The sequence below is a fragment of the Oenanthe melanoleuca genome, chromosome 1 (genome assembly GCF_029582105.1).
Source record: "Oenanthe melanoleuca isolate GR-GAL-2019-014 chromosome 1, OMel1.0, whole genome shotgun sequence".
NCBI classification, from domain to species: domain Eukaryota; kingdom Metazoa; phylum Chordata; class Aves; order Passeriformes; family Muscicapidae; genus Oenanthe; species Oenanthe melanoleuca.
The window spans coordinates 44,388,084-44,401,164 of record NC_079333.1 but is presented as its reverse complement, the minus strand read 5'-3'; the positions used below and the strand labels follow the sequence as shown (position 1 = coordinate 44,401,164).

The 13,081-nt window shown below is 36.2% G+C and overlaps 1 protein-coding gene across 1 annotated transcript in view; it reads left to right on the top strand.

The window, feature by feature from the left end:
• Positions 1-10,879, top strand: part of MIPEP (mitochondrial intermediate peptidase) — a 65,217-nt gene extending 54,338 nt beyond the window's left edge. Inside the window, exons 17-19 of the mRNA XM_056496693.1 lie at positions 3,006-3,127; positions 3,880-3,953; positions 10,652-10,879. Coding sequence (XP_056352668.1) covers positions 3,006-3,127; positions 3,880-3,953; positions 10,652-10,746 — 291 coding nt within the window. The 3' untranslated portion in view covers positions 10,747-10,879. The remainder of the gene's footprint in view (positions 1-3,005; positions 3,128-3,879; positions 3,954-10,651) is intronic.
• Positions 10,880-13,081: the final 2,202 nt, after the last annotated feature.

The following is a 13,081-nucleotide window of genomic DNA, read 5'->3' as shown; positions in this document are numbered from 1 at the left end:
AATGGGTTCTGGGTAATATTGGGAGTTCCTGATCAGGAACTTTGTGTGAGGACTGGGATGAAGGTAGTGACAGGAAATGATGACATGCTAGCGTTATTCATGTTCTAGGGTGGGGGAAATCTGTACTAATTAAAAAAAATATTGAATATAGTCTTTAAATTTCAGTAGGGAATAGCATTGTTTGTTTTTGGTTTTCCTTTACTGCTGTTTGCAATGGGAAAACAATCTTAGTTGCAGTTTGACTCATCCTCCACTTCTGTTTCTTGTTTTAGATATTGTCGTATTCCAAATAAATGTTTGAATTTTCCACTTCATCCTATTTGCAAGCTTTCCCAGATGCAGGGAGGGAGATGAGTAGTGTCATTCCTTGGTCTTTCTGTACCCTTTCCTTTTCTCTTTTGAAAGGAAACAGTGTAAAATTTGTTAGTAAAGCTTAGTAGCAAAGACAAGGTCAAAATTGAGCAGAGGGTACTGAGGCCTGTTTTAGGTGCAGACTTTGAAATCAAGCTTTTAGTCTTCAACAGATTGCTGAGAAGCTGTTCTCTCCTTGCTTAATTGTGATACAGAGTTTCAACAAACTGAATAAATGGAATAGTTGATCAACCTGGAAGTGCAGATGAGCTGGTTTAGGTACAGATCATTAAATGCCAAGAGCATTTGAGTGAACAGTGTAATCTGAGGTTTCAGGGAAGACATACTGTCTTAGTTACAGCTTATATGATTATCAAAGTAATTCCTTTCTGATGGGAGAGGTAGAAATATCCTTCACTATGCCAAACACCTGGAAATTATTTTTGTTTGTAGCCTAAAAACCATTTCTGAGTATGTGAAACCAATTCATCAGTGAAGTTTTCCACATTCCAGAGAGAGAGAGTAGAAAGTTCTAATCATAACTTTAAAAACTTATTATAAAAGAAACTGACATGTTTTCCTGCTCAGTCTTCTAAAAATGTAGTCTCTCTGCTCTGTTTCAAAATGTGCTTTTAGTTTAGTAATTGTGGTTATAATTAAGGGACTAGTTAGAAAAACTATAGCTATAAAGTATAAACATGGCAACCAAAATACCTTTCAAAGCAAAATGAATGTTGTAACACACTTTCATTACAATGAGATACAGGACAGTGCTTTACCTTAAAAATAAAGAAAAAAAGTTAATAATTTCAGAGAATTTGTACTATTCATCAAGACCCATAGGAAAATCGAAGACTGGAGATCTTTTTTCATTTCATTTAACATTGCTACTCCTACTTCAGTTGTGTAAGTCTCCAGTACAAGCTCAATTTTTCACCCATGGCAAATTTCATTTGTTTTGGGCACCTGTCTTAGGGTGGAGGTAGCCATCTTGTAAAAAGTAGCTTTTGAATGGCTGAACTACAGCTTTGAGAACTTTGAGTAACTAGCAACTTGTTTTTCATCAGCTGTTCAAAGTAATTTAGATTATGAGGGACTGTTGGCTCCCTTTTATTTCAAGGAGAAAGGACTAAGTAAAAGCCAAATACTTACCTTTTCCAGCCTTTCAGTTGGTCATTTTTTTTAGAATATATGTACATCTTTTTGGGTGTATAATGAATAAGATAATACTCAGGACTCTCTTGAATAAAGAAACATAGTTTATTTCAGCTATAAAAAACAAGGAGTTTGTTAATTGCAGTCTTCTAAAGAATTGCAAAGACAAATAGTTTTGGAAAGTTATATATTTCCTTTCACTTTTTTGTTTGGCTTTATCAGAATTTCAGGCATTGACTGTAGGATAAGAACAAGCATCTCACAGCCCATGGATTTAAATTTAAAACATCTGTTATGCTACATTATTGTTCATCTTTTAGTTCCTCTTTGAAACTGTTTTTTATAGCACCTGCAAAAGCCGTGACAGCAGACATATCACAAGAATGTTAAGTGTTTTGACTTTGGATAGGAGGACAAATAAGACAGGGCACTTGTTTTCTCTTTGGAGTTTCCTCAGAGCCAGCAGGGCAAAGGAAGTTTCATACTCCTTCCTTTATGCATCCATTCTCATTTCAAAAACTATGCCTGAATCTGTTGGGAAACAACATTTCAGTTTGGACCTACTTGCCTTTACACATCACACTGGAGAGGTGATGAAATCTTCATCCCAGGAGAATTTAGACAGAGCCCTGAGAAATCTCTTCAAAGCTGGCTTTGCTTTGAGGTCAGGGTTGGACCAGATGACCTTTGGAAGTCTGTCAAAATTTAAATTATTCTGTTGCAGTCAGGGAAATAAAAATAAAAAAGTATTTTGATTTCTGTGAAGATAAGGCTGCTAGTTCTGATTTTCTGTGCTAAGAAAACATAGGGAAACAGTCAACACTAGGCAGCATTAAAAAATAAGTCTATCATCACTTGAATGAGTCACTATGTGAAATAATACATAAATGAATAGCAATATAATTGTCAATTATCATTTGCTCTATGCATATGTATTTAAAAATGTGCAGACAAATCTGTGAATTACGGCATTGCATGGGGATGGAGCTTGTGTACCTCTGAGATTGTTGCCACATGGATAGCTGTATTTAATAGCATTAAACACAAGCCACTATTACCATTTTGTTTCTGACAAAAGTTATAAATTGAACTTTTCCAAGTGTGATACTGCACTTATCCAAATGAAAAATTATAAAATATTGTTTTACTTGTAACAAGGTAGTCGTGGGTTTTGTTCAAGACCAGCAGAACTACACAGCTATTATCAAATATGAGTAATTTATTTTACTGCTTGATTTTTTCCCTTTCTGACTCTGTTTATATATAGTTTCAATCCTGATGATTGGTGTATTGGATATACAGCATTTAAATTGAAAAATGCTTCTTCTGATAAAGGATTGTTTATTCTGGGATTTATTTCTGGTGGCTGTTGTTTTTTTTTTTCTTTTTTGTTTATCATTAATAGTATCAGATTTCTTCCATCATCCATAAGAAAATGTTGAACAATATAAAGAATTTAAAAGATAATGTGGAATTTGGGTTTTTTTTCTTTCTTTCAGGCTTGGCAGCTGCGATTCAGTCACCTTGTTGGCTACGGTGCCAAATACTACTCCTACCTCATGTCCAGGGCTGTTGCCTCCATGGTGTGGAAACAGTGTTTTGCTCAGAACCCGTTTGATAGGTAAAAACACAGAAATGTTAAATAAAATGAAATGCTAGTTGATTCTGGAAAACATGAAACAAATTAGGTTGGTGGGGTTTTTTGATGCAAATTAGTTTTTAGTGTTTTTCTTGATTTTTAAGAGCACTATGAAGCAAAATAACCACAGATATATATATACACACACTTTGGGACCTGCTCATTGGTACAAAAAAAAGTTGTGTCAATATTTTAAAATACAGCTGTGTCAGTTGGGAGGCACTGAAATCCCTATTTAGATGTAATTAGAGAGCTTGAAATTCATAGATGCCTAATTGCTTGTAATTTTCTATTAAAATCAAAGCAACTGTGGGTATTAAACAAGCTTCTTGTCACCAACTTCAAAGCTCAGTGTAGCTATCCTACTAATTTTGCTTTGCGAAATTAAAAAGCAAATTATGAGGTCACAAATTGTAAGCATTCTTATACCTTTGCAGAAGGTTCAGGACACTTAACAGAGCAACTTTTCCCTTTGGCATAATGAAGCCTGAAATGTTGTTCACAAATTAACTTCTGTAAGCACGAACACACATTCATATATATAAAATTTGTCTGGTTCAGTTCCTCATAGTGGGATTTTAAATGGAATTTGAGGAGTCAACATGGCATTGTTTTGGGGTGGAAAATTTCATTTGGTCTCTGTCTGTCAGTTCTGTAGAGATCCTAGAAGCAAACCTGAGTGAAGGCTGGACAGGTTGTGTTTGCAGATGGCTCTAACACCTGTGTTTCTCCAGGGCAATGGGGGAGCGCTATCGTAGAGAGATGCTGGCACACGGTGGTGGAAAGGAGCCCATGCTGATGGTGCAAGGTAGGAAATAAACTGTAACTGTTTTGTTCCCCTGTGAAAGGAAGGAACTTCAGCTTCATTGCACTTCCCAACTTGGTCTTTTTAGTTTAAATAAGATATTCACTGGATTTGTAAAAGAAAAATTTAAGTGGACTGGTCATCACCTTTGTATCGTGGTCAGTAGAACTCCTTGTGGTATGTGGAGTAGCCACAGATAACTGGGCTGAAGTGTTGGAAAGGTTTGTATTACAAGGCTGTCAAAGGAATTCAGAATAAAGGGAGGAAGATAAATTACATCATTTCTTGGATACAATAAAGTAGTAACTTTTCCCTACCTGGAATTCATAATATCTGTGGTTATTTTGTGTAGGAGAAATTGAACTTGTTTTGGCCGCATCATTTCAGTGTCAGCAAAGTATCTTTGACTGTATCAGTAGTTCGAGTGTACATTTTCATGAAATGCAGCTCTGACAACTGTCATACAAAACCACAGTTCATTATTCATTTCACTACCATATTTACCTTTTCAATCTGGAAAATAACTTCTAAAAATCGTTCATACCCATAGCAAAAATACTCTGTGTGTTCATACCTTAAAAATAATGCCAGGAGAATGAAGCAGGTTTGAGAAACTGCTGACTTTATCTCAAATCTATGAAATCAGGGTAAAAACTTTCCTGTGTAGTGTTGCAGAATTCAAACCAAACATTACTTTTACTGTTCCTAAAATGAGCATTTGCTAAATCCTGGCACATCCTTCAAATTTCTCTAAAATTCTTAGTATTAAGAATGAATATGAATTCACTGGCCTCTGTTCTCTTCATTTTAGCAGACTGTAACTTGTGGGACTTTTTTCTACAGACAAGGAAGACAGTGGTAGTGTGTCTGTGTTTTATCATGAGATTGACACAGTATCATGTCTGGAACGTTTCAGTTCTTTGACCCATCTGTTTATATTTGAGGTCATGACCTCTGCTCTCCTTAGACTCATCATATATTAAGCAACTATATATTTTTTAGGTTGTCTATTTACGTTTCTGATTTACAGGGTTACTTTTCATTCAGTATGACTTCCCAAACTTACTTCTCTGTACTGTTCTTGAAGAGTTTGTGTTTCTAACCTTGAAAAATTGCCCAGAACTGTGGATTAAGAAATTGCAAAACAGGAATGTGCATCTTTACAAGCATATCAGATTTTTGCTTTGTAAGTCATATAGCAGAGAAAGAAAAAATGTTTTTAAGCATCAGATATGCTTATGATCTCTTTCTGGGATATAGTCTTTATTTTACTGGACATGGAATTTTCCTGCAATGTCCTAGAGACTATGTTGAAGTTGTTGGCAGTGTGCTTCCTTGAAACAAGTACTATTTGAATGAATTTACAAAATTCATCTGTGGATAGTCTTACAGAAAATCTATGGAAGTATAACTGACTTTCCCCATTGCATGTGATATGATCTTATGGGAGACAGTGTCAAAGGGCTTACTGAGGTCCAAGGAGGTGACTTACACTACTCTCCCCTTTTCTGCCAGGCCAGTTATTTCATCGTATAAGGTTATCAAGTTATTTAAGCATGGCATGCCTTTGGTGAATCCATGGTGACTATTCCTGGTTTTTTTTTTCTGTTCACGAGTCTGAAAATGGTTTCCAGGATTAGCTGGTCCAGCACCTTCCTAGGGACTGAGGTGAGGCTGTTCACCTTAGTTCCCTGGATTCTGCTACTTGCTTCTCCTGAAGATAGATGTGACTTTTGCTTTTTTCTAGACTTTTCTAGTCTTTTCTATTTTAACAGATTACTGAGAGTTGCCCTGCAATGCCATCTGCCACCTCTGTTAGCACTCAGGAGTGCATCCCACCAGGGCCTGTGGGCTTGTTTATGCCCAGTTTTCTTAAGTATTCCATGATCTGATCCTCTTCCATTAGAGGTACATCTTCCTTGCTTCAGATGACCTCCCTGGCCACTTTTGAATTCTGAATATCACTTTTACTCTCTTTATACAGAAATCCTAACTGATATTCAAGATCATAAAAATAACCAGTGTTCATCAGCAGATTCTTTGTCTGTGTATATCATGATGTTCATTTGTACACAGTAGAAGTAGCTAAGTAAAAAAACTTAACAAACGTGCTTGAAGGACTCCCTGAAGAATGAAATTAGGGTGACTTGGTGTTTTGACAAGACAATAACTTGATTGCTCATTTGGGATTATTGGAAGCTAAATCATAGATTACACCTGATGAAAAAAGTTATATTTGTATTTGATTGGTCTGTATGTATTACAAAAAAAGAGGATTTATGGAGAAAAGTAGTTTGTTTAGATTCAGTGTGCTTCTGGTTCTTCTTGCTGCTTTTTTTTTTTCCTTATCAACATTCCAGACTACTTAATTTCCATCTCCTGTTGGTTTCCATCAGTTGCAAAACTGTGCTCCTGTAACAAATAACAAAACGTACCTGATTAAAGACAGATTCCACCAAACTTTAAAGCTTGTTGATTTTACTCCTCTTCAGAGAAACATTTTCACTCAGTAGTGCCCTATTTCAAAAAGTTCTGTACGTTGTTATTTCAGATGGTTTTTTATATGGGCTTGCACGTTTGGCTTTCGGATGCACATCTGCAGCCTTACCCTTGAAGTGCTTCCATACCTCATTAGGAAGTTAGCCATGTTCATTGGCAGTTTGATAGCAGGTTACTTCATGAGCACATTTCATTTATGCAGTTTCTTTGTTATGATTTTCTTCTCAGAAGCTATCTATTGTTTTTCTTTTGTGTTTGGATATGACCCTAGCTTTTCATCTTTTTCCAGCATGATTCCATAGATGTACTGATTAGGAAAGATAAAGGATCTGACCTGTGGAGTTACTGACAAGGTTCCTGTTTGAACTGGTCTTTAATTAGGAAACACAATTTACTTTTTTGTTGTTGTTTGTATTTGATTCTCTTGGTATTTGTTTCCTTTAAAAAATATAATAGAGATTTTTTGAAATTTTTTGACACATTTTCTGAAGTGACTTTTTATCTTATTCTCTTGATAGTTAATGAAATATAGAAATAGTCACAAATATGGATATCAAGAGCAATTGAGAATGAGTGGACAATGTTTTGTCTGAGAGGCTTATTTTCTTTTAATTTTTCCTTAGAGAAAAGCATTTTGAGAAGAACTTGATTCCTCTGTCATTTTGTGTTGACTACATGGCTCTTGCAGATTTTCTCCTTCCTAGCACTATATGGCATTAGGGATTCCAAATTCCTTTAAAGTTATATAACCCAGGTGTCCCTTCCAGGTCCAGTTGTGTGCTGGTTGCAGGTCTGAACAAGATTCAGGTGTGCACCATTCCTCACTCTCTCCCTTGGCACTTCCTGGCTGGAAAGAAACCCAGGTGCATAGGCAGAAAGTGAATTGCAGTGTGAAAACTACTGGGTTGGATGTTTTGGGAACTGAGAATATGGAACATATCCTGGAGTGCACTTCTGCAGCCTTGGTGCAGTCACATTGCCCTTGGGGCTTCTGAAGAAATCCTTGTGCAAAGTGCACGAGGTTGTGTTCTTGCTTTGTTGATGCCGTATTACATTGCACACAGTCATACTCAGCTCTGTGCCTACATGGTAACCAAATCAACTGGCTGTGTAAATAAACACCCATTTGCTCAAATGCTGTTTGAAAATTTGCTTTTCCATGCTTCAGACTGAACTTCATGGGGTAATTATAATTTGAAGAGGCTGCAAAGATCTTCAGATAATGATTGTACATCTCTTTGAAAGTGTAAGAAATATCCATAAATCCTAGAAGGTGATGTGAACGGCGTATGTTAGCTCAAACTACATGGGCCCAAAATAATTAGTGTTCCAGGGGGGAAGAGGCCAAATTTTGCCACAGGCTTTATTCTTCTCTCAATTTTCAGTGATTGTAGGTTATAGCTAACCATCTCTCAAAAGGGTGTGGTTAACCACAGTGCTGTAATGTGAAAGAAACTTCAAAGCAGCGAAGATAAGCTATGCAGTTGCCTTAGGCTTGGGAGAGACTGAGCTGAAATAGGAGTTGGGCTGAACGTATTAAAATACACTCCTAAATTTGAAAACTGCAACCATCAGACCTTGTGGACATCTTACTAAATCATTTAGACTGAAGTGCTGAGTACTTACAATATATCAAAGCTGATCTTGCTTTGATATATTTTAATGGGGTTTGAAGAGAGACATGACCACTTTTTAGCACATCAGTGTAGAATAAGAGGTTAAAACACAGAAATACCATCATTGCCTGTTTGTTTTGGAGCTGTGTACTCTAAAATCTGTAGTTATTTATTTAATGAGGGCATCATCATTTCACTACAGTAGGAGTTCTTTAGCACTGACCTCAGTTACTCTTTGTCCCTTCTTTGCAAAAGAAAGAAGTCTTTCGGTGTCTGCTTTTGATGTCAGTGTTGGGAAAATGAGAGCGCAACAAACCACTAATGCAAGAAATCTGAAATCTGTTTTTGTTATCAAAAGCTGGAACTACTGGATAGGAGGTCATTTGACATCACCATTGCCAGAATAACTTTGGAATCTCCTACATATTTAAAGCAAATCTGGTTTTAATAAATAAATACAATTTGTAGCAAGTTTTGAGTGATATTTGATAAGACTGTATTCAGCTGCACTAAAATGCATCCAAGTATACTTTAGTTAATTATATTTCTCTTACTCATTTTGTAATATCTAGGGTTTGAATGTTTTTATTATGATTTGCCATTTTTATGTAAGAGGGGAAATTAAATCTCCTTGAAGATAATCCAAACTTCAGTTTCTTCTCTTCTGCCTATCTTCCCTATGGGATCTTCTTTTTTTGCAATGTATTGATAATTGGCAGAATAATTGTTAGTGTGTCAAAGAATTGGCTGAGCATCATCCAGACTGGCTGTTCTTTATAAGTCAGTATTGGAAGGGGAGTTTAGTACAATGGGGCTCAGGGTGTGGTGGTTATGTCTGTTGTGGCCATCTTTATGTACCCTCTGTGCAGCATTTTAGTCATCTCTCCGTAGTGATATCTGGTAAAAAAGGAATGACTGTACATGTTCCAGTGGGCTGCCATCCCTGTCACCTTCTAAAGGCACTCTCTTTTCTTCTGTGAAAACTGCAGGAAACTATGAGTTTAACTGGAATTTTTCCAAGGCTGTTAGGGAGCAAATATGCATGTTCCCCAGCCAGGAACCCGAGAGAAGGAGTCTGCAAGAGGCCATGGCTCTCTGGGGAGCTCAGATCAGTAGCTGGGTATCTGCACACATCTGTTTCTCAGCCCAGCACATAGCAAGCCATTTTTCACTGTGAACTACAAGTAATTCCACCGTGATTTTTCTAATGTTAAAGTAGATGACATGTTTGCCAAGTATTTGGAAATATTAATTCTGTTCTCTTTAATTTTGAAAATAGCTTGATGCAAATTAATTTAACATCATTTCAATCAATCTATATATAGTGAGAGATTTGTTTTTCTTTTAGTGCATGCTATTAATCTACTGGGCCATGGCAGTTTGTGTAGACACTTGTAACATGTCTTTAAATCAGACTGAAATGGAATTCTGTAAGGTCTTAGCAGGAAAATTCTTTTTGGTTACTCACACCAATTTACTTTGAGCTGGTCTGTTTCCTGATGGGTTTGAATCATTGTGTTATAGTAAAAGATTATAGTCTTTTGGCAGCACGCAATTATAATTTCCACCAAAAGCAAATATTGTTGAGGATGTGAAAGAATATAAATTTATGTTCAGTAGGTACACCAATCAGAAAGGGTAGAACAAGGTTATATTTACATTGGCAGATGTCAGAAAGAAGAGATCACTTCAAAGAAATAAAAAGATTAAATTTTACATTATTTGGCAGTTGTACTGTTGTTTTTTGGTTGTTTTTTTTTTTTTTTTTCTGGTATAAGTGATGCAGTAAATTTTCATGTGTAATCTTGAAAGTGTTAGTGACAGTGAAAAGACCAGCTGTATGTGATGTTAAGCGCAAAGAAAAATTTGAAAATAATTTAAAGGATATAGTCTCATGCCATCTAAAAATTTGGATTCTGGAGAGGAAGGGGTGAAATTTTTATCTTCTCTGTTTATAGAATTACCTGACAAAGTACTTGGGCATTATTCTAATACTAATTTATTATGCTAATTTTTGGCCAAGTGCTACAGCTAACAGATGCAGTAATTTAAATTCTTAAAAGGTAAGTCCTAGCATTGTAAAAAAACAAAACTAAAACTGCATTATATTGAAAATGCTTCTGTTTATGTTCTGTGCTTTGTCAAAAATTTTAGATACAGTTGTACTTTAAATACTAAATTAAATGGTTCTAAGGTGTATAATGCTTTGAGAATTTTTTTTTTTCTGACTTGGTTGGAACTAAGACTTAGTAGATAAGGATTTATATACCTGCTCAATCACTGATTTATTTCAGTCATTTAGGAATGACTGAGTCTGCAGTTACATTGCTTTAAAATGAGATGGTAATGACAAAAATCAGTTAACAGTCTTGAAACCTTGTCAAGTGTGTGAAAATGTGTTACAGCTATCTTGAATAAATTAAATAATCCCTCTACACTATAGTTGCACTTTTTTCTTCACAAAGAAATCTGATAGCTGTTTCTGTAGTATAGTGGCATTAAAAGTTAGCAGTATGTGTTACCACTGATGAAGCTGTCAAGGTGACAGGGTCCTGATGAAGAGTCTCTTGTCTTGCTTTTTTGTAGGTATGCTTCAGAAATCCCCGTCAGTTGAAGATTTTGTGGATGCCCTTGTTTCAGACTTAGACCATGACTTTGAAACATTTATCATGGATTCATAACAACAGAATGAATTTCTTTTATGGAAGATTGCGTATGTCTTCATAATTGTGGATAAAATATTGTTATGACTGGTTTTGCTTTTAGAGTTTGACTGTTCATGTTGGTGGAACGGTAATAAATACTTTCATTGGATCACATGGTTTTATTTATGAAAATGACTATTTTCCATTGCATAGGAGCTTAAGCATGGAATTTGAGAGAACAAATCCTCTAGCATGTACTGTAAGAAAATTTGATCTTGTTGGAAGAGAGTAAATGGGAATTCACTTCCAGGTGACTGGAGGGGATGAAAGGTCTTTTGGTTCAAGCATTGATTCACTATTAGGGTAATGTTGGACCAGAACTATTCATGCAGGTCTTTCTCATGTGCTCATGGATTTTCTTTGTTTAACCATATTTCTTCTAGGAGTCCTTCACTGGGGAAGAGCAAATTGTGTTTGAAACAAAGGGAAAATTGGAAATGAAGTGAAAAACTAGGAGCTGTATTTGAGATAGGGAAGAGAAAGATGGGAGAAGTAAATATGTGGTCCTACTGGTCTGTAATGGAAAATTTTAGTTAAGGAGGAAAGACATATGTTGCAACATGTAAGAGAGACAAAGGAGTAAAATAGGTGCCCTACAGATGATCTGGTCCCTGAATGTTTGTACACACAGTTTCCTTTTAATGATGAGTGGACAAGTTTGGGGAACTGTTTAAAGTACAGGAGGGTGGGTTTTGGAGGGGAAATGAAAGAATTCAAAACAATATTTTTCCAGGATACACTGGTGCAGTTTGGTAAGGTTGCTCATTATATAGTGGATGATGAACAAAGGGAATGTTATCGATGGGTTTTTTTTCCTCTAAATAAATTCTGAAATGGTATTTGAGAGTGTTTTGGGAAAAAAAAATAGGAAGAAAACTGGTTATTTTTTCTGTAGGAATGGCCTTGCTTGGAGGTTGTCTGTAGGTTGCTGTTAAAGATATTGTAAATATTAAGTGTTCTGCTAAGCAGAAATGCAGTGAAAGAAGCAAGAGAGGAAGAGAATCAAAGCTGAGAGATAAGGGCAAATAGCTGAGAGAGAAGCAAGTAAAGGTAAAAGAACCTGGCCAGAAAAAGTGGATGTTTGGGAAGGGATAAACAAGAGTTAGAGCTGATTGGATGATATGCCCTCTTTTTAGCAGAATCTGTGCAAAAGTGTATTGTTTGATATTTTACCCTGGTTTTTTTCACTGCCTGTTTTTGCACTGTGAAAGTTGCCGTATGTGAGTTGCACTGTCATTCTGGTAGAGCTGGGTTTAGACCTTTTTAGATGTTTTGATTAAACTATATTGGGTCCATTTTCAGACATGTATCACAACCAGGCTTCTGGTTGTACCACTGACTGACTCCACTGTGTGTCTGCAGTTGGTTCCCTGAGAGAGAAGAGTGGTTTTGCTTAACAAACTAGGTGGGCATTTTGCTGTAAGTAAAGTCATTAAAAAACCCACAAAGTAAGTGTCAGTTTAGGTGTGAGTAAGACCCCATTGTGAAGATAGGAAGGCCTGTAAAGTATACAATAGCTGATGAATGTAAATTTAACAGCCCATAGGGAGATATTTAATGGAAGTACATTTCAAAGGGAATTCAAGGGTGTTGCTAAGGGAGCCTGCATTGTTTGTTGCCTGGGCTTTGTACTGGAACAAACTAACGATTATGTTTATCTGGAGCTGGCACACGTTGAAAGATTCATTGTGACAAAAAGAACTTAGCAAACGGAAATCCTCGTGCTGACACGGCTCTGGAAGCACTGTGGTAAAGAAAATAAAGCATCATAATTGGCGGAATAAGCAGAGCATTTACAATTAAGAGATTGCCCCTACATTTTAATTTGAAAGAAATTCAAGTGATACTGGATTTAGTGTACAGATACCTCTTCAAACTATATGTAGTACTCACATTGCTTTATGCTCATGGCTGCTATTACCTCCTTAATTCACCATCTCATTTGATCCTTCTGCAAACAGCAATCTTTTCAAGGTTTTATCAGAGTGGCATCAAACAATATCTTCCTAATATGAAATCAGATACCAACAAAGAAAGGAAGAAAATCTTGCCTGTTGCCAGAGCATGGTGGATTGCAGCTTATTGCTCAGATTTATAACTTGTGGGACATCTGACAAAGATGGGAGCTAGTAGACAAATAAATACATCTCAGAATGATGGCTTTAGGATCTTCTATGAAGAAACTCTGTTGGCTTCACTGATTCTTTTTAAATGAAATAACCTTTGAGGGTTGAACAGTAGACATGATTAAGCCTCTAGGGAACATATTATACCACCACCACAAGGCTTACTACAGAAGGGGAAATGTTAT